Below are 22082 nucleotides of genomic sequence, written 5' to 3'. Positions count from 1 at the left end.
AATGAAAAAAAACCTCTGCAAAGAATTCAGCACCCAAATAAGGAATTCTGTCAGGGCTATGAACTTACATGCTTACATAAAATTACTGGTTTCATTCAGTACCCTGCAATGACCATCTGGGAAGGTTTTTCTTTCAAAGGAAACACAGAAGTATGAAAGAAATGTAACCTGCCAGAGTCCACTGAAGTTTTGATGGTACAAGATTTGTATTTAGGTTTGCTTTCCAGGGGTTTTCAAACAGTGCTCTCACTCAATATGCATGGGAAATTAAGTAATAACTGCTTTAAATATCCTTACAGTTCAATATTACAAGAAAGATAGAAAGAATTGGAATTTTAGAAGAAAATTCTCCATGAATCTATAGCTGTAAACTTTATCTGCCAACAGCACTTTCACTCATATAGAAACAGCAGAACTAGAGATCCATTTGGCATAAAAAAGAAGCAGATTTTAAGACTACTGTCTTTATAATGCTGCATTATGCTTAATTAGATTGTTTTCACAGTCCCATTTAAGATAATAAAAATTTCTGCATGTACTTCTGGATACAGATACTAAAGAAAAAAATATTTTTAAAAAATGTCATTAATGATCATCTCACTAAAAGAAAGAATAGCACCAGTAATAGAAGCAATGGAAAAGAATAGATTATTAAAAGAAATAGATTCTGCCATTCTAACAGCTCTGCATAGATGCAGAACACATTTACAGATGCACACAGACTGTCAGTTGCTTTTGTGAACAAAACACACCCTTCAGTATCTTTAAGCTTGTAGGTCCAGAGGTTTTACATTCCTGATTTAATGTTTCAAACAGTCAAATAAAATGAACAATAATCCCAGAAAACGTGCAACTCCTAACATTTAAAAACTTGGCAATCAGCTTCAACAGCAAAAATCCACACACATTTTGCTGAAGACTTTCAGACATGAATTTCAAGATCATTTGTAGGAAATAGACTTCCCCTTTCTTCTAAAGGCAATGAAGCAGTAGGATTTACCCTGTGCAGGAGCAGATAAATAGATCTGTGAAGCATTTCTCCAACTGACAGATCATATTACAGGGCAAAAAGTTTCCTTCCTTGCTGGTACAATACCCACCTGTACCCACTCTACTGGAAATCCATTGTGTTCAGACCAGGCTGACAAAGAGAAAGGCCTCTTTGTATACAGCAGTAACATTTCTGATGGAACTTTAGCAATGCCTACCAGAAGTCAGGAATTTTATATTAAAACAAATGACAGCAGATGCAACAAACATAATGTGATTTCACTGGTTACAAAACCCCACCCTGTCACTGAATTTTAAGTGTGAAAACCACAGCAGCAAAACCAAAGGATGAAGCCTCACATGCTGTAAAAATCACCTACCAAAGACAGGACTGTGTCAACCAAGGAACTTTAACAATATCTGCAGAGCTGGAACAGCTATGGCTGAGATTTTACTTCCTACAAGTCTGTATCTATTTTAAGAGCCACATAATAAAGAGTACCCTGGATAAATTAAGTTTAAGAACCTACTTTTTTTTCCCCCATGAATTTCAACAGGGGAAAAACATAAACCCAAAAAACACACCTACTCTACAGATTGAGAGGGAATTACCCTTTGGAAAGCAACAGTTCATTTTTAATTTAAAAAATTGATAGTGTGCTAGCTGCACAACTGTCTTTAGTAAAAGAGATGACAGCTCATGAGAGATTACAGCTCCTGGATATCAAGAACCACAGAGACAGGAACAAGTGATCACACCATCCATTTCATCTGATTCACATTAATATGAGCAAGACAAAAAACAACCAAAAAAAAAAGCCTTGGCTTTAACATGTCCAAGAACACTATTAAGCTTTGTTGTCACCCATGGCCATACATTTATATATTTGTATTATTTTTTGCTTGAATTTAGTAACAAAGTTCCACTCAGGGCTTTTTAAAAAGATGGAAAGACAAGCATTTGTATATAGCAAAGGCAGCAAAAACACATTATTCAACAATGAATAAGACCTACTGTGTTGCTAAGGGACACAAGTAAATGAAGAGGAAATATTTCCTTATTTGCCTGATAAGAAGAATGAACTCGTGATCTACTGCAATGCAATTAACATCAAAGAGAACAATAGAGATCAGGGTGTGTAAATATTTTAATTCATTAATATTAATGATTATAACATGGTAGGAGTGCTAGATGCTCCAAATCTTGCTGGCTTTAAAGTTTTTCAATACGCCCTTCAGCCTCCCTTCATTAGGTTTTCAGAGAAACACCAAAGATCAACAACCCACAACAAAACTTCAGTTTCATCAATCAAGTATTCCTCAAAAAGTTCAGGTAAATATAGAAGTGTTTAAAAGGCATAATGAGAAATACGTATTTTATATAACTGTATAAAAATGGACAGAGTGAAACAGTGCTATAATAAAACACAATCACAATATCCTACAGAAAGACTTCCAGAAAAGCCAAGGACACCACACGTGTTCCTTGATGACTGCAAGTACATTTATGAACTTAAACAGTCTCTGAATATGACCTTGAAAAGGGCAGGTGGAAAACTGATTAAGGAAAATCTGCCATCTGGTGACAGATTGACTCCCAGAGGGAAATGGGTAGCATTGGAAGCCCCACAGACATCTTCCCTGACTGGATCAATACAATTAATGTGCAGTAAACCATCAGCCTTATTTTGGATTAGTACTGGGGAAAGATAAAACATTTTGCCACTCTGTGACACCTCAAGAGTCTTAGGTTCTCCTTCTGGGGTGCAAAGGGGAACATGAAACATAAAACAGACAATTGTGCCCATCATCCCTCAAAATTTACACTTCTCAGCATCTGGACATTCCTGATCTCATCCCTGTTCCAAATGGCTGAAAACAGTTTTTCAGCCAATTAATCTTATCACTCGAGGATTTTCATCAGTTTGAGTATCATTTACATCCTCATCTTATGATCAAGACACTATTAATTCCTGTTTTATTCCTGATGCTCCATACCTTGCCTTGTTCCTAACCTTTTCTACACCTTTTAGTTCAATTCTTGACACTGCCTGCACATCCCTGCTCCAGCACTGACATCCATCATTCATTTTTCCTCATTCCTGCTCCACTGATCTCCTATCATCAGTCTCTGCTCCCCACACAAAGTACTTGATATCCCTGTAGCCCCTCCCCGTGTCAGCTACCCCCAGGATCTGCTCCATAAATAACAAGAATCTCTAGCAGGTTTTTTGCTTTCTCTTGTATGATTATTTTTATTTGGTTTAAATAAATCATCCCACCCTTTCTCTTCTTTCCTTTCAAACTGGACGGGCTCAATCTCCCCCCTCTCATCACCACTGAAGCAAGGGCCACCAAGAGCTCAGGAGATTCACTGTCATTATAGCGTTTTCCTAAATGAAAAGTCAATCTAAAACCTGATTTTCCCAAAGGAGTATAACTTGGTGGGGAGATATCCAACCCAAGGGCAAAGGGCTCATCACAAAACTCCATTTCAAATTACTCCTGCCTTTTAATGCCTGGGATTTGTTACCATGCAAAAAACTTGGATACATAGCTAGTAGATATGTCCAAAATAACATCTTTGCAGAGAAAAAAAAAAAAAAAAAAAAAAAAAGAGTAAAAAATTCAGCTATTTTGCTAAACAAATTCTTAGCATAAAATTTGTAATTTCAGTTAAATGCTTAGCTTAAAATCTTGGAAAACAAATCTGGTATCAAGAACTTAGTTTTAACTAACTGATAAGACATAATTTTGCTGCCTCACTTTGTAATTTTTATTTATCATTTTTTCATCAAAGGAAATGAAACTGGGCCAGACAGCAGAACAGGAATGATGAATCATATAGATTCTCTTTATTCATATGTTGTTTAGAAGAACAGTATCTTAGGGTTTTACTGGGCAAAAGATTAATTCAAATTTTAACAAAACATCTCATTAGAGTGGTGCTTAGAAGTGGCAACAGAATTTAAGTAGCAGAGAGCATTTAAGTCCAAAAAATAAAAATATAGTGATCTACAAACTGAAGGCTTTCCTAATCTCCTGCAGTAATATTGACACATTTATTAAACACTTTATAATACTGACTTTAAAAACACAGGTTTGCCTTTTAAGAGTTTCATATAAAAGCTGATTCTGTCAGCTGGCCATCCCTAAAACTGAACTCCCCCAACAATTTCCCTTATCCATGTTACAGTATCTGCATTTTGAAATTTTTAAAGTCAGTCTTATGGATTGGTGTGCCATTATTTCCACCTCTTAAATAAAATACTCATAGAAAAACAAACACTTCAGAATTGTGCAAAGTCATAGGAAAAGCTCAGGTGAAATATTTTAAGCAAGTGCCCCTGAGATCACAGAATTAATTAATGGCAATTTTCTGAGGAGCAGTGGTAAGTTTAACTGATTTTACAGCCTACTTCTAACTAAACAAAAATCCTTACCGAAGTTCTGCACATTTGTCTGATAAGTTTGGGTGTTTGCTCTTTTTGTTACTTGCAAAACCTCAAAAATACATTGAAACTAAATTCATAAACATGTTAATAAATTATCTTTGAGAACAGAGATAAAGGCACTATATAAACCCAAATATTTATTACTTGAACAGATATGTTGTCCATTAAAATGCTTTTATGCCATCTTACTTTTAATTAGCTCCATATATGTATATATCCATATGAAGAACTTGTCTATCAGAACTCAGTTCTTTGAATGCTCAGTTCTTTGTGATGAAAACAATATGGCACTTAAATAATATTGCACATAACCACTGCACTTGCAGGTCCTGATGGTTAAAAAGAATGCTGAAAACATTCATTAATTACACCAAAATAAGCAAAACAAAAGTTCCCAGCTATGTTGAAGCCATGCCAGGTCTCACAATATCTGGGGCTGAAAGAGATGTACATTCCTATCCCTATAGCTAAATTCCTGTCAAACAGTAGCTACAGAAGGTTATTTAATGTGTTGTACCTGTGCCTATCAATATCAAACAGGTATAAATACAATATTTATGAAAATTATGCTCCAATGGCCCTTTGAAGGTCCCAAAGGAAAAAAAAAAGTCCTTTGTTTTACTAAAACCACAGTGATGATGCAAAATAACTCTTTGATCTATTATATATTTGAAAGCACTAAGCTAAATGCAGACAGTAATTGCTAACAAATCCCAGTAGTAAACAAACCAGTCTCACATTTTACATATTATCAAGAGGCTACAGAATTAATGGTTACAGCCAAAGAAATGTTGACACAGTTGCAGATTAAGCTTTAACATGCTGATCATGTTAAAAATACTGCACAAGAAATATTTTTCCACTTTGTAAAAAGCCAGACTGTTTACATGCGTAAGTGGCTGGAGATCTTGTTGTCTGTGTGTGGTCTCAACATTTCAGTATCATAACTATGAATATAAAGAGAAGCAGCATGAAATAACCTATTAGACTTACAATCAATGCCAGAGACTGCAAATATTAGAAGCACTGAGATTTGAGTTTCTGAAAACAAGCATTACAACATACATGTACCTACATACAAAGTTTTAACTTCCTTTTCTAAAAGTAATTGATAAAAAAAAAGTGAAACAAAGCTTTTTGAAAAGTAAACAGAAAATTCATGTTTCACTAAAATTAAGTTTTCTTCCCTTTGTATTGGCTAGAAAGGGAGAAAAAAATCAAGAAATTAAAAATAATAAACGTCATCATTGCAAAAAATTGAGACATTCTGAAACTATGGTAATTTCACTTGTTTTATCATATAAAATGTATTAAATTACTTTCATTTTTATACAAGTATAATATGTACAACAGCTCTAGTTCCTAATTGTCTTAAACCTCTAATCTGCTGATTCTTAACTGATTTTTGCTACAAATTGCTGTTACTAATTTACTCAGGAATCAGTGGAAAAATCTCCTGCAACAGGTTGGTTATTTTTTTAATAAAAAGCAAAGCCTTCCAGAGGAAAGGGAGCACTGTGAAATCATTAAGATGTAAGCTCCCTGTACACTGCCAAGGGAGACCATTCACACACAGCTAAGACTGCCAATAGGAAAAGGGCATCAAACTGTCCCACCTTACCACTCCCTATGTCTAGTAATCAAACATTAAATTTTATAAGGTTAAGTATGCAGAATAAACAAAAAATATTTACTTCACTCAATGCAAGAGCTCTCAGTATTTTTCACACTAATTGACACTTCCTGCCATAGCCAGCAACACAAAGCAGAGGCACTCATCCTCACAGCATCTATGTATGAGCCTCACTATCCATGGCTGAAATTCCTGAGATTTCAGTGGGGCAAAAAAAAAAAAAAAAAAAAAAAAAAGTACAATGTTGTATCAAGAATGCATCTGTCCAAAGATTTCAGACAGATTTCTGGTCCTATTGTTCATCTGTGTAAGTGGGAAGGTGAAGGAGAAATACCCTATTAAGTTTTCCCCATGCTTACACCCTATTGATAATTTAATAAGTGCACAGAAAGCAAAGTTCTTCAAAACAGTTTATTCTCTAACATTACAGGATTAAAGCTAGAAGAGAGAAAAATCAGGAACATAATGGATGAACAGAATTAACACTGTGGGATCATTCTAATTCCATTTGGGACACACATCCCTCATGAGGCTGAGTTTCTGCTCCACAAGCATTTAAGAAAAATAAACATGTCACCGAAAGTCTTTAAAAGTACACTCTACAAATTAGAGAAACTATCAAGGAACCAATAGAAAAGAAGTATGTATGAAGGGTAATTCACTGCAAAAACAAACTGTAAATGACCCTTGAAAGGGGTCCTTCTGAGCTTCCTGGAGGAAGCAGCATGGCTCTGTAACCAGGCAGAACTGCAGTGCACTATCCCCACTTTCCACTCCTTAGAGAAGGGGGCTGAAGTGTCCCAGGGAGGGAGATCCAAGCAGCATTACTGGATTTCCACAGCTCTACTGACCTGCCAGCCTGACTATTGGAGCCTGCCCCCTGGAACCTGTATTTTTTGGTAAATAAAGCCTTATGCTACACATTTCTTCAGTGTGGAATTACTTGTAAATATTCAGCTTTTGCTCTACTCCAGAAATATTAATGGACAGCTACAAGCAACAAAGGAAGGCCCAAGAATTTATTTTGTATGATGCCAGACTGCAAAACCTTCCTGTGGAACCTCCAGAACACACAAGCATTCAGTGGCAGATTGCCTTTCTCTTCAGGTAGCAGAGTACTCATTCCAATCCCATCACCTGTACATGTGCAATCTGTTCTTCAGGAAGTTAATGACAAATTTTTTGCATTTTTATGCTTATTATCTGCAATTTAAAAAGTTATACAGATTCCTCTGCAATTCAACAACAGTTGTACAGGTGACAGCTTATGCCACAGTTGCTCCCAGCTCACAGGACAGACCTTCCGCAGGATGCTCCTGACTCTGCCATTTTTCACTTCAGTCCTTTCCCTAGCTCTGTCTGATTTTTAAGCCTCTTTACAGTGCTGCTGTAAACATGACAATAACAGCAAGGGAGATCTTTGCTGCTGAGAATGAGCCCTCACAGAAGGGAATTTTCTTAGTGTTTTCACTTTGTGGAAAAAGCTGGAATCCTCACCCTGAATACAGGAGCTTCCATCACACACTCCACAAGAGACCTACAAAACCTTGCTGTTTTTTACCACACTAGTAAGGTAATAGGTAATACAACATTTAAACTGCATTATATTTTAACAGATTTGGACTAATGTCTAACTATTTGAACATTTAAACAAGTAGCATATGGACATTTTGAGGATCTCCAAAGCATTACTGGGAACACAAGGGAACTAATCTAAACTTCTTGAGAGTCACTGAACTGGCTTGCAGATGGTCAAATGAGAGAAATGAGCAAGCCACTTGCTAATCAGAGCCTAAGCACCAAATCTGTGTGGCAACCCAAAGAGAAAGAAGGGGTATTCCAAAACCAAGTACCAACATGATGGCAGCCAGCAGCAGCAGAGAGAATTTGGATTTGGGCAGTACTACAGAGGAGATGCTCTTGGTAAACATGCTTACATTCCCAAGTACCATTACTTTCCCTTTTCTGAAACTACTACTTGTGTCAAGTTAAAGTCACCACTATCTCTGTAGGTATAATTTTCGAAGTATTCTCTCCTTCTAAACTAGTTTTAGATTTGTAGCCCACAGTGAAGATCAAATATTCTATTAGGTCTTAAGAGTCTGTGATCATCACTGGTACTCCTAAAACTTTGTTACAGCTCAAATACCCTGGCCTATTTAAAAATCTGGAAATTATATTCTGTCAGTTTAATTTCCTCTGCTTGGAGTGTGAATGCTGCCTCATAATGGTACATGAAAAAAGAGTTACCTCGCCCTGTGACAGCACTGGCTACCAACAAGAGAGCTTTAAGTGATTTTCTAGGTGTACAGCTTGAAATACTGTGAGATTCCTTGATGTTTGCAAAAGATTTAAAAAGGCAGGTTCTAACAATATCTGAGTATCATTTCAGTTCTGAACTTAGAATATTTTTTATTGTATTCTTCATCACTGGATTTTTCTTTTCCAAAATCTGTATCATACTTCAAATAGGAATTTACAAAACCAGATTAAATCCCAACAGTTCCTACACACTTAATAATGTAGGCCTCACCAAAATAGCAACAACAAATGAACCATCTCTAATAACCCTACAGAAAATGGCTTCAAATTAGCAAAGAGTTTTCTGAACTATGTAGAATATGCTGAGCATCTGTAATTAAATCTCTTTCCAGTTCATAATCAAAAAGTACCCCTAGTTGTATTCTCCAAATATTCAACAAATCAAAATTCCTGCCAATTATCAGGGTGAAGGGATATAGACAAAGACACATTTTCCTTAACATTTTTTTGTCCTTTGAGATCATCTCTACACACCACCAAGCAATAAAAGCAAAATTAAATATTCAATTCAATTTACTGAAGCACACATAAATTGACATATAAACATTTAAAACTAGTGAAAAATTCTATCAATTTTCTGAAGAAATCTATAAACCAATGTTGCTCTTTTATTCTACCCATGGCAGCCAATGATTTAATCATTGCTCTCTGCTTTTCAGCTATTTTGTGTTATGCTCCAAACACCCTGTAGTCACTGTCTAAGATGAGAATGTTGTTGTTTGATTGCTTTTTTAAATTATGGGTTTCATTTTCAACTTTTGATGTGTCAGGCTTAATCCTATCATCCAAGTTGTTTGTAAATTCTCTGAACCATGGATTGTGACTGTGTCAGTTTAACACCCAGGCAAATGAGAACCAGAGACTTGCAGACAATACCACAAAGGGAATGAATAACTCTTTGTAGGTTTGTTTTCCACTGCTGAAGATTACCTTATTATGGCAGGGCAGCACACTCTGGTCCAGCTCCAATGACTCTCCTTCCTATTTTTATGCAATAGGAATGTCAAAATAAAGAAGGGAAAGTTATATTCTGCATGACCCTTCTAACTGTCACATCCTAGGATCTTGGCATTGAACAGATCCTCTTTAATGGCCCAAGAGTTAGCTCTTTCCCAACTCTTAAGTTCAGCAAATATTTTCTCTTCAGTTCTATACACTGCCCTTCTCTCAGACTTTATCTGTATGATACAAAGCAGGATAAACCACAGCCATGTATATTTGGTCCATTATGAGTGCTATTAAATCACTGGGATATTCAGTGAACAAAGACAATCCTTGAAGTTTACAACAGGAGAAAACTGGCTCAAGCTTGAAAGGCTGTATTTAACTATACCTTATATAAACTACTGTTTCACCAGCTGAGTGGTGTCAGATATGCCAGGCATCGTGCTAATTCCTGGAAACTAAGCTGGGACATGCAAAGAGGACCCTGCACACAGAACAGAGCTTAGTTTGGCTTACTTGTTGCATAACTTTTTAGAGTAAAATGAGGATAGAATTATTGAAGTAACTTTACAAACCTCAGTCATCAACAATGTGCAAATGCTGAGAAAATGTTCTGTGGCTATGACACATTTTCTTGGGTGGAAACCACCATGTCACTCTTCCTTATCTCTGTTCTCACTCTCCCTCGAGACTAAAAACTGACTGTTCTCCAATTCTCCAACCAGCTTTGATGCAACATTTTTACAATGATTCTCCACTTGAATGCTATCTCATACTACATAGCAAGTTATATAGGAAAAGGAATAAAATCTCAGTTTTGCCAAAGCTTGGAGATTCAGGATTTCCTGCAAGAGGATCTGTCTGTAAAACACACCTATAGCAAAAACAGCAAAGAACCCTCAGTGAAAGTCAAAGACAAAAAAGTACAAACCAAGAAAGATTGCACTTGCCCTTAAGGCTTCCTAAATGGACCTTACTTCCCTAGCAAAGTGTATACAGCCAACAGGAAAACACTCAAATCACAGAAGTGAAGATTTTGGTTCTAAACATCAGCACATCATCTAGAAAATACAAACTATTTTTTCCCACTTTCCCAAGTGAAAAGCTTTCAGTTAGATACACACACTGCTTGTGGTAAGAAGGCAGAGCTGCCTCTCTTGTAGATTTCATTCAAAGCAGGGAAATAAATAAAACATGAGTTCACATGCAAAGGGCCAGACACCACAGCTTGGCAAGAGCCACCTTCACTCACCACATCTCTGTATGAGTAAATGAACATACACAGCTGATGTGACTCCTGTGTGATATAGAAATGTGTTTATTCTTGCTTTCATTTGGCCAAGCAACATCACACAAAGGCAGAAGTAGATGGGTTCTGTAAAAAACCCACCATACAACAGCAGAAGGGCCCCAATATAGAGACACTGTACAGAAGTTGTGCTCTGCAGTAAGGGTTTTCTTCTGTCAATCAAGAGACCTCTTCACTCATTTTGGGGCTTGAATTTCAAAGGGGTTTTTAATGTTATTACTTAATTTCTTTATTAGATCTGCAACACTTTGCCTTTCCATTACAACATTCCTTATGGTAATGAAAACTGGTGGAGAGGTATTCAGGGGAAAAACAACCACCACCACACAAACAAGCCATGACTTTCCATATGTAATTTGTTGACAAAGTTCATATGACTGATATTAAAACAGCTAAGAAATCTATCTACTTCTACCTTTTTTTTCATATCTAAAGTTAATTTTCAAATCTGTTGAGACCATTCTTTTTCAAACTAGACAAGTTTCTAGCAGAAAATAAATACATTATGTTCATCATCTAAATTTAAAATTAGTCAGTTGGAAAATAAAGTGAAAAACCCCAAGCATAAGTGAAGATGTAACTAAAAAAATGTAGGAGTTTGCATGTTAAATTTTAAGGAATGAATTACTTAGTCAGCTTCTGTTTATATTAGTCATTATTGTAGCAAGTTTCAATCATACACATTTGGAGTAATTTAATATGGTGACTTTCTTAAACATTGTGTGCCAGAAATACTTCAGTCAAAAGACAGAAACTTGATTAAGACAAAAATCACCAGTCAAACTCCTTATTATTTAAGAGTGACTGAACCATCCCACACTACCCTACATTCAAATCCTTGCTGAGAACCTTCTTCTGCCTGATAACATAAAGTCATCCACATCCAAGTCTCATATAACAGGGTTTTTTTCATATTTCTATTTTAATTGACCCATCCTTTCACAGTACCTTGGGGAATCACAAGTCACCAACCCAGAAGATTTAATTTTACTCAATTCATACTGGAGTTGAAAAAAAGTTATATTTTATTATTTGGCTGTATTACTTTCCCATATTTTTTCCAACCTAACTTCCTAACACACTGACATTACAGACAAACACAATACATTAAAACCACTGATAAACTGGACTGAGGAAGACCACTTATGGAATAAATTAGCATGTCCTTAGTTAAGCTACAGCATGCTACCAATATACTCCTACAGGCTCTAATCCAAAACCCACTGACTCCAGTGAGGTTTGGGTCAGATCCACTGCAAAAAGAACTTAACTCAGTAGTGGTAAATGAAAAAAATCTATAATTTAATTAGAAATCACTTCAAGTAACACTGTGAAGAATGCTGGTGACTGCTTCACAGCTCATACAGATTTTAGTTCCTTAAACTATTATTTAAAGAAGTCTGGAATTCCAAGTTTTTGCCAACCACACTGTCACACTTAATTGGGCAGCTGTCAACTGTTAGAAAATAACTGCAGCATCATCTCTTTTACATGAACTAGTGTGGGAAGTGAAACACTTCCATGGGAGCTAAACTTTCTGGAGTCATGGTAATGAATCTGTTTTCATCAGGTGACCATGAGTCATCATTTTATCAGCAGCTTAAAGGGTTTTCACAATAGCTGAGCGTCATCAGTGCCCATGCACAGCCATGACTGCAGCACAACAATGAAACAGGGGCCATGTGCTGTGGTACCATCATTTAAGGAAAAGTCTGGCTACTGACTCAAGAAAAATACTGCAAAGTCACAGCTGAGTAAGCGCTGCAGGGAGCACAAAATGTCCCCAGACTGGAAAACAAAATGTCCAGAAACAAAGCTTTTATTTGAGAATTGAAACTAAGCAATAATTTTGCTATTAAAAATAGATGCCTTTTAAGGAAGTTGTGAACTACATGGATGAAACATCAGGAAAGAATAAAAACATGTTGTCAGTCACTCTTCTCCCCTTTACTCCACAGTCCTGTCAGAATACACTCTTACACCAAATATTCAGAAACTAGAGTCGACCTACCTTGTCCAAAGTAATGAGACGCTACATGAAAAATTACCAAAAAAATTATAATAAATTCTCATTATCATAACATCAAGAGAAAAATCTGCATCACAAAACTGTTTGTACCAGGTAGTGCATGAAACATGGATCTCTTTACCTCCCAGCCTACTAACCTCCATCTGAACCCACTGGAAAGAATTGAAGAATTTCACCTACAGCATAAGCTGAAGCCTCTCCCAGGACCTAAAGACACTCGGTGACCCCATGCAGCATCGCTGCTAAGCCCTCATGTTTTGCTGGACTCAGGGAGAATCAAATCTGCTTCTAAGTTTCCCATCCTTTCCTCCTTCAGGGCTGGACTCTGGGGTCAAGCAGGCAGCACCAGCAGGATCTCCACAAAGCAGAACAGCAGAGGTGTAAAATCTGGTAGCTCTGGTCACAAATAAAGCATATGGCAAGTATCATGGAACTTACATCGTTGAATTAATTTGATTTTTAAAAAACCATTACTTAGTATGGTGGGTATTTAGAATCCCATATCACTGCCACAGCAAGATAGTGCTCACAGTTAGCAAAAAGACTGATTTTCATGCACAAGTGGTACTTTAAAAACTGATCAGATTTGTATTACCAAAAGAAGTAATGCAAGTTGAATGATCCTTTTATTCCTTATTTGAAGTGATCCCTGTGAAAGCAGTGTTTCCACTACTGTTGTTTATCCCTCTGGCTTTTTATTCCTTTCTCCTTCTGCTAACACTTTAATCTCTCAACTCTTCATCCACTCATCATTTCCCTAGGCTTGAAAATTAATCCTCTGAGGTCAGTGAGGAAACTTCCATTGACTCCAGGAGATTTAGAATTATATTGTACACTTAATTTTCCTCCCCCTTCTACCTCCCAACTTCCTCTTTTGTTTCTTCTGGAACTTATTTACTCATCACTTTAGCCATTCCATATCTGGTCCCATGAAATTGGGAATTAAATGGAGCATTAAGAAAGAGAATAAATAGATGTCCCTCCAGCCATTATTATTGTTTGCACTTCCTATTTTAAATCACATTCCCTCCTGCCCCTTTTTCATCATCTTCTTTAAGACTTCTAAGCCCTTTTAGACAAGTATCCTATTTTATCCATTTATACAGAAATAAATATGACAGCTGAGTGAAGTGTGATGCTACTTGATAATACCAATTTCAACCACCTGTGTTTCCAGCTGTTCTGAGCAATACCACTTCTAGAAAACCACTATTTAATGGTTAACACAACTATTTCCTAATTTTTAAAGGCCCAAACAGCAAATATAAGAACACAGAATATATGTAAAATTCAACAACCCTTAATCTGTCTGGTGAACACCAGTACCTCGGTTTTAGATTTAGAATACTTTAGAAAATTCTGTTTAAATCACAGAAACCTAATCTTAGCATGTTCCTATTGAAACATTTGTGAGTACTCCAACCACAGGAATTTTACATACAATATGTTTCATTTTGCAGTGAAGAGGAAAAGAAATTAATATCAGAAATACTGTATGTATTGGTTAATTTAACTAAGTACTCTCTAAAAAAAACCTCAATTCTCAAACCAAAACTCAGAATACTAACACACTCACAACTACATACACAAAAAAGCAGTTGTAGAATCAGTCTCAAAACTCTGAGCAGTCATAATGTATAAAATTTTACTTTAAATACAAAAAGCATTCCTTATCCTTGCTCACCTCTTGAGAGCACTGCACTCATGTATCTGTAGACTTAATATAGCAGTAAACACATATGTTATCTTTTATCACTCACTATATGGGATCAGAAATAAAAAAAACAGTTAAGAAAATCTATTTATCTATATAGTTGTTTTTTTTCTCCAAACAACTCCCCAGAAAAAGAAAACACATCATTTTCTCACAAAAATATCATGGCTTAACCATATATTTACAGGAATATTGATCAGTGAACTCAATGGACACATTTCACAGAAATGTGAACTTTAATCTCTCAAGCCCTCTGAGATGTCATCTAGGAATCATCAAGATTGATTCAACTGGTGGAGAAATCTTTGCTAATATACTGTTACTATTACATTTCAACTGTTAACTAAGAAAAGAAAACATCAGAAATAGACTTCAAAATAAATTCTCATAAATTCCACACCCAAGACAACCCAGAGGTGTGTAAGCAGACCCTAAAATGACCCAGCCAGGGCTGTCAGTCCATACTGGGACACTGTCTGACAGAAACATGGCTTTCCATTTCCTTCTACCTGCTGTTCCAGCCCATAACCAATGTTCTTGCTGCACACACTTTCTTTCATGGAGCACTCCTAAGATTCAAGACAGATTTTAGGATGCCTTTGGTTATAAGTCAGTATCTTAATGATTACATTAAGATGCATCAATGTTGAAAAAGAAAGTACACAAACTGATCATATTACAATCCCACTGTCATTTTACTGTCCAATCATATCCAGTATCTCCATCTTTGTTCTCAATATAAAACAAAAAGCTGTTTTTGCTGTTTCAAATTAACTTGCCACTTAAAGTAAGCAAAAAATTAGTAGGAAGGATCAAAAAAGTTACATTAATGTCCAGCATGCAATAATTTAAATTGGTAACAAGGAGCAGCAATGCTGAAAAATCAATTGCAGAGTGAGCTGGATGACCAGAGGGAACACTGAAACTACAGTTATCTTAATCTAAGGCCTACAAATCTGAGACAGAGCAGTGCTCCAAGTAGGAAACAAAGGAAAAAAGCTTCCCTTTGAGCTGAGCTATTGAAATGCAGTAACAAGTTACTCTTCCGTCTTTGGCAAATGAACAAATTGCAGAAAACAGTAAATGAAATTTTTCTATTGCAGCCATAAAATTACTATATTTAGTTCTGCAGCTTGGCATCAATAAAGTCAATTTACACAATTCTGGAAGAGAAATTCTTTCTACTTTGTCCAAAGTTTTAAACAAGGCCCTAGTGATATTATTTTTGAAATCCATATAGAGTTCAAGATTTTGCTTTAAGCCTCACCAATTAAAGTTAAGATTTATTTCTCAGAACAGCAGTAAAATATCTTAGCAACACACAGAGAAAGATTAATTAAATTCATATGCTGGGGGTATTTTACCATGCAATGCTTTATGAATTATCAAAATAAAATAAAATAGAAAATTGATGATCAAATTAACTAGCATAAAATATTCTCTATTGCAAATCACAAGATTGTATCATTCAGATGTTTGGTAGGTAAAGAAAGTGTGTTTAGGAACTAAGTGTAATTTCTGTACTAAGGCTTAAAGCTATTTTACTGCATCAATTAGTTTATTTCAATCCCTCTTAATTGCCCATAAAGCCAAGTTTAGGATCACCCCTCAAAAACAGACCAATTGCGCCCTCCACTGGAAATAACCGACCATTACACCAGGGTGCAGAGATCCACAGATAAAATACACATTAATAAGGAGTGAAATTAAACAAATTAGAGGGGGTTTCCACTTAATTACTTGATAGTCGCCTAAGATTTGACAAGCCTGGTAACCTGCACTTTTCATTCTCTTACCAGAAAGATTCCCATACACAGGTTTACAAAATCTAAAAGCTTAAAAGTATATGATGTAGATGACGAGGTGAGGCAGCTGAAACACGGAATCAGGGAATGGTTTAGGTTAAAAGGGACCTTAGAAACCATCTCTCCTCCAGTTCTACAGTTCTGCCAGGGGCAGGGACACCTTCCACCAGACCAGGTCAGATTGGGTGGGGCCCTGAGAGGCCTCAAACACTTCAAAGGATGGGGAATCCACAAATTCTCCTGGCTACCTGTTCCAGTGTATCTCCACCCTCACAAGGAAGAATTTCTTCCCAATATCTAATCTAAACCTACTCTCCTTCAGCTTAAACTCGTTCCCTCTTTTCCTGTCACTCCATGCTCTAGCAAATAGCCCCTCTCCACCTTCCTTGTAGGCTCCTCTCGGGTACTGGAAGGCCACAATTAGGTCACCCTTCTCCAGGCTGAACAACCCCAATTCTCCCAGCCTTTCCTCACAGGAGAGGGGCTCCATCCCTCTATCATCTTCATGTCCCTCCTGTGCACTTGCTCCAACACATCTGTCCTGAACATTTTCAGACTCAGTAAATGCTCCCATCAATTTTAAACACAGGGAATCCAAAATAAAGAATATAGTATTTTCTGTATTCCACATGTACAGACAAGCAGGAATAGTTTTTACAGGAGAATCTTCTGCATGGGGATCTTCCTTGCAAAACTTATGTGAAAGCTGAAAAGAAAATATTCACATAAAATACAAATTCAATGAATCTAAAGAAGTAAAAAGTTGACATACAAAATCCCAACCTAAAAAGTAAAATGTTAAACCTGTCCACAAAGTGAATTTCAATCAGGTCAAGGAAAACTTAATTTTCAGCATTTGGTACGTGCAAAAACTTACTCCCATTTCTCATATACTATAAGAAAGAAAAAGTTGTATTTCATTTATGTATTTTCAAAAGCTTTATCTGTGACACTGCTTACCTACAGACATCCTCAATAAAAACCTAGCCCTTGCTCAGCTAAACCTGGTGATTGCAAGATCCATGCTGAAAACCAGTAACACATCCCTGCTGAATAATGAAGCTGTAATGATGCAGGTCAGAAACCAAGTGTCTTCAGGCTTTTTAACAAGTGCAGACACTCCCACTCACACCACTATTTTTTTCAGGAACTTATGTGAACATTGATGATATCAAGAGTTCTCAGCTGAGAAAAGCAAAGCCTTCAGCCTCAGCTCCTGTTGTTATCAACATCAGTGGTGCACAGACTTGGAGTATCAGCTAAAATGTGCTCAAAATCAAAGCTGTTTCTCCTGTAAGTCTCTCTATCAACTCAGCAGCACTGAATAATATGATACTGTTAACTGAAGGTTTGCAATCCTGTTAAACAGTAAAAATGTAAAGCAAACATCCAACTAAGTGACAGAAGTTTTCCTTGGAGAAGAACACATAGCACACCAAAATTAAATGCTTGGTCTTCTCATTAAACAGGTTGGTTACCCACAAAACCAAGCTCCTACAGCTTCCACAGCCTGATCACTCAGGAATGATTTTGTAGCTGCCCTCCAAAAATTTCCAAGCATACCCACAGAAGAAAAATCTCATGTATTATGAAAATTCCTGGAAGAAACACTTCCAAGATAATAACATGTTGTGCTAATCACAATTAGGTTAATTTATTGATTAGCTGGTATAGTTACAGTAGTAGAATTATGAAGTGCTATGTTTATTACAGAATGTTTTGAAAAGCTTTGCTCTTCAGCACATAACCAAAAGTCTGGAACTATTTGCAAAATGAACTTTAATAGCATTTTATTTCACATGAAACAACCAATCTCTGAAAATGGAAAAAAGAGGCAAAAAAAAGAGAGAAAATGTCAAGCATGATAAATAGTTTAAATACATTGCTACACCTTAAATTAAGAACCCTTCAGGCTGTGAAGTACATAAACAGTATTAACAAGATTACAGTGAGAAAAGAATCCACCCAAAATTTTACTACAGGTAGGCAAATAGCTTTTTGGTGACAATTCATACAGTTTCTAATTCTCACTGCACAACTAATCACTTTTAGTTACAACATTTTCATCCTCAGCTGATATAGCAGCAAAGTTTGCTTCCAGAGGGAGAGAAAAGCTCACATAAAGTATGTTATTATGACCAGAAGCCTGAAGGATGCACTTTTAGTATCAAAAAGTAGAGATTTATTTTTTTAAAGCTATGACATTCTACTTACCTTAATAACAAATTTGTTGGATGCCATGATAGGTCAGTGTAAGCTGGTCCTGTAAAAATACCAGTTAAAAGTGATCAGAACTGGAGAAACACTCAGATCTCTACAGCAATTGAGAAGGAATTTTACATCTGTGGCTTATGCCTTCATCATGACTACTGTTCTTCAAACCCTACACTCTTCTTTTTAAAAAAAATAAGGAAAATTCTTATTTAAAGGAAAATTACTTAGCTGCCTGTGTAAGTTCATTTTAGTGAACCTCATAACTGTCCAGACACTTTGCATCCAACACAGGAAATACAAAGTTAGAACTCTTTCAAGTAAGAAACTTTAGGTTTTGGCTTACCTGGTATCCATCCATACATACATGTTATATATATTTAAAATTTTTACACTACATATATAAAGCAACATAACCTGAGTCATATGGTGGTTGCACAAAAGCAAAGTGAACTTTGGACATCCTCCTCTCTTGCTTATCCCAAAAAGGGCCTAAATCACTTAATTTGGGATCCTGAGTGAAGTACATTGAGCTGACCCTACCTCAGACCATTCCAAGTACCTCAGGAAGTGTTAATTTGTGCTATAAGCTGAACATTCTCTCGGGCTCAAGAAAAAACTCTCAATTTGCTAAGGTTTTTTTCCAAACTGACAATTACAGTCACAGACTGCAATTGTCACTAGGAAGCTCATCATCCTCCACATAAATAGGAGCCAAAAACTGACTTGTCAAAAAAGGAGAAAATCAGGTTAAACTCATTAAAGTCTACCTCCACAATGTCAGGATTCAGGAGAGACATGCAACGGACCCTGTGGTACCAAATTAATAGCTACAAAAAACAGGAATACAAAAACTAAGATACATTCTATTTTCACACAGGGTAGGAAGAGAGCCAACAGACAACAAAGAGACTTGGATGGGTCAGAAAACCAGGTGAAGCAGAGTCTCAGTAAAGTGGCAGGAGGTAGAGTATCCAAACAATACAGTTCAAGCCTCAAAGAAAATTTATGTCTGCAATAAATGAAATCACACTGAGAATAGAGGTCTTTTGTAATCTAAAGTTTCCTAAAGGATTAGACTCTTTAAATGGACAAATCTGGTCATCAAGGAGATGGTATAGGAAAATACTAAAACTTGAGGAATGTGTACACATTTCTCATTGCATACTTCAAGTTACTGTTAAGTGCTGTGATAGAGCTGTCAAAATTTCAGGACACAAGTCAGGCTGGGGATACATGTTTCTGTCAGGCACTACACTTACATGTTTCAAAAGGCAGTTGTTATCACTATTTAACTTCAAAAAAAGTGCAAAACAAGATAACCACCCACTTTACAACTGCACAGTACAGGTGATTTTGATCTTAACATTCTTAACAGTCCTGCACACAGAAGCTGGAATACCATAGTGCCATGCTGCTATCATTCTCCCTTGCACCAAACTGCCCTGGAAACTTCTCCCTTTTATCAGATAAAATCCTGTCAACTTTACTAATGGCAATTTTGAGAAACACAGTGCAAGGAACAGAGCTCTGGACCACTTGAGACATCCTAGTCCGGTTCAGTCATGTGGTAAATTCAGCTGAATTCATCCTGCCATCACTGATTTCTTTCTGGTAACAATTTACTTTCCAGAATAATACTGTTGCAACACGTCTGCCACTACTCATGTGAGAGCTGCTGGAAGGCAGAAATCCCCTCCAAACACAATTTACAAAATAATAGAAGAAAAACATAAAAAGGAAGAGGATGCACAAGAGAAGTTAGCTTTGGTTCAGTTTAGTCTTCCTGGGAGTAAGTTGACTTTGGGAGTTTGCCAACCACCCCATTCTTTGCACTGACCACACAGATAAGACAAAGGAAATACAGCAGACAGACAAAATGTAAGCAAATCCACAGAAAAGAAAAAGGAAAATATTTAATGTGTGAACCATCAGGGAAATTACTGAAATGACACAGGTGAAAAAATACTCAATGCTAAGACATCAGAAGATGAGGAAAACCACTCATCAATTGTTCAAGAGAAAAAAAACAACTAGCTCCAAAATACTTTGCCATTTCCTGTGTTAAAAAAAAAAAAAAGCCAAAAAAACAACAAAAACAAACACCAAAAACACAGATCTGTTACAATGCTACTGTTTGACACCAAGATTCTGTCTCATGGAATGCTTTTTCTGTTGCAAACCTCTAAACTCCACATAAGGATATATGAAGAGAAGCAAATGCAGCAGAAAAACTCATCGTAAGACTGTATTTATTTATTTATATATATTAAAAAGAGAGTCCTGATGTGGGATGTGCAGTATTCCAAGACCTAAAATGCTGATACAACTTGTGCATGAAGACATGATTTAGAATCAAACACATAGGTTGCCTGTAGCTAGAGTGAGACACACTTAAAAAATAATGTGGCAGAATATCTTTCTTTCCTAAATTTGAGTCAAATGGAGTAGTGGATACTCAAGAGAAACCAGAAAACACCCAAAGAGCAAGCTCAAATGTCCTCTGGCAGCTGATGAACAGCATCTTACCTTAGCAAAGCAGCTTCCTGTGGTGAGGAAATGCAGTTTGGAAGGGACAAGGAACTGAAAACTCCTGGCACACACTTGGAAATACAGCAGCAAGCTTCACCCACTGCCCATCTCCTTTACCACACCTGGGGAGAGGAGGTACCTGAAAACAGCAGAAACAAACAAATGCTAATTAAGGAACTCTGATACTGACTATTATTTTAGTTCGAAATGAACTATCACAACATAAAGGAAGAGTTTTCTGAATTTTCCTGTCTAGCACTTGTCAGTTTCTGGGAGCACATCCTAAGCTTGGGATGAGCAGTGCAATGCTCAGCTATTCCCACACCCAGTAAAGCATCTTTGGTTCTGAAAACACACACCACAATCTTCCCATTTGCCATTCCGGATTTCTATGCCCACTGTTGCCAATTACTCCACTTAACCCTTGAAAAATACTGTTCCAGCCAGTCAGCACCTTTTCTCCTTATTTTTACTCACACTCATTCATTCCTGAACTGCCCATTCACCTTTAAGCTCAATTCAGTGTCAAAAACATGACCCAGTCACCACAGAACTACATAGAACTAGAGGGAAGAAAGGTTCTGAGGAGCATCAGAGGGCCGTCATAAACACGGACTATTAGTTTTTTAAACTTTTGTACAACAGTTGAATATAATTAATGAAAAATTACTATACAGTTAAAAAATTATGCTCCTTTCTCCATGGGGATTAGGCGTTAGATATTTGTCTTTTGGCTACAATCATAAACTCCGCAACTATAAACGAAATTGAAAACAAACCCATTCATTAATACATGAATATAAAACGAGGTAATCTTGACAGCGACTGCAGGAGTAGAGAGAAGAGTGAACACAGGAGAAGTATTACTGTATTCACAGGAGTGTTTCTTGTACTTACAGGAGTGAATAAAGCAAAAGTGAACACAAGGAAGCAGACGAGCTAAGGAAAAGCGGAGGTCAGGGAACAAAGTTATTTGAACTTGTTCTGACCAGGTACTTCAGCCCGCCCACAGGAAGCCTCGTACGGCTGGGCGCAGGTGTAAGGCAGAGTGGCTGCAGGAGCAGGTATGCAAGGAAGAAAAATTATATATATATGTCTATTTTTAAGCCTGGCTAGTGCTGGCCAGGCTGGGAGGGG

General features: G+C 36.7%; 1 protein-coding gene across 7 annotated transcripts in view; it reads right to left on the bottom strand.

Annotated features, from left to right (window-relative positions):
* The window catches only part of SLX4IP (SLX4 interacting protein), an 87229-nt gene that overhangs the window by 64718 nt on the left and 429 nt on the right, over nt 1–22082 (bottom strand). For 5 of the 7 annotated variants that reach the window (XM_056486363.1, XM_056486362.1, XM_056486365.1 and 2 more), the window contains exons 2-3: nt 20943–21084; nt 18417–18465 (exon numbers count right to left, since the gene is read on the bottom strand). In XM_056486363.1, coding sequence (XP_056342338.1) covers nt 18417–18443 — 27 coding nt within the window. In that variant the 5' untranslated portion in view covers nt 18444–18465; nt 20943–21084. The other 2 variants (XM_056486364.1, XM_056486360.1) reach the window with 2 other exon arrangements.

The sequence above is a fragment of the Oenanthe melanoleuca genome, chromosome 3, assembly GCF_029582105.1.
Source record: "Oenanthe melanoleuca isolate GR-GAL-2019-014 chromosome 3, OMel1.0, whole genome shotgun sequence".
Classification (NCBI taxonomy): Eukaryota; Metazoa; Chordata; class Aves; order Passeriformes; family Muscicapidae; genus Oenanthe; species Oenanthe melanoleuca.
The sequence above is the reverse complement of the archived record's forward strand: the minus strand, read 5'-3'. Positions and strand labels throughout refer to the sequence as shown.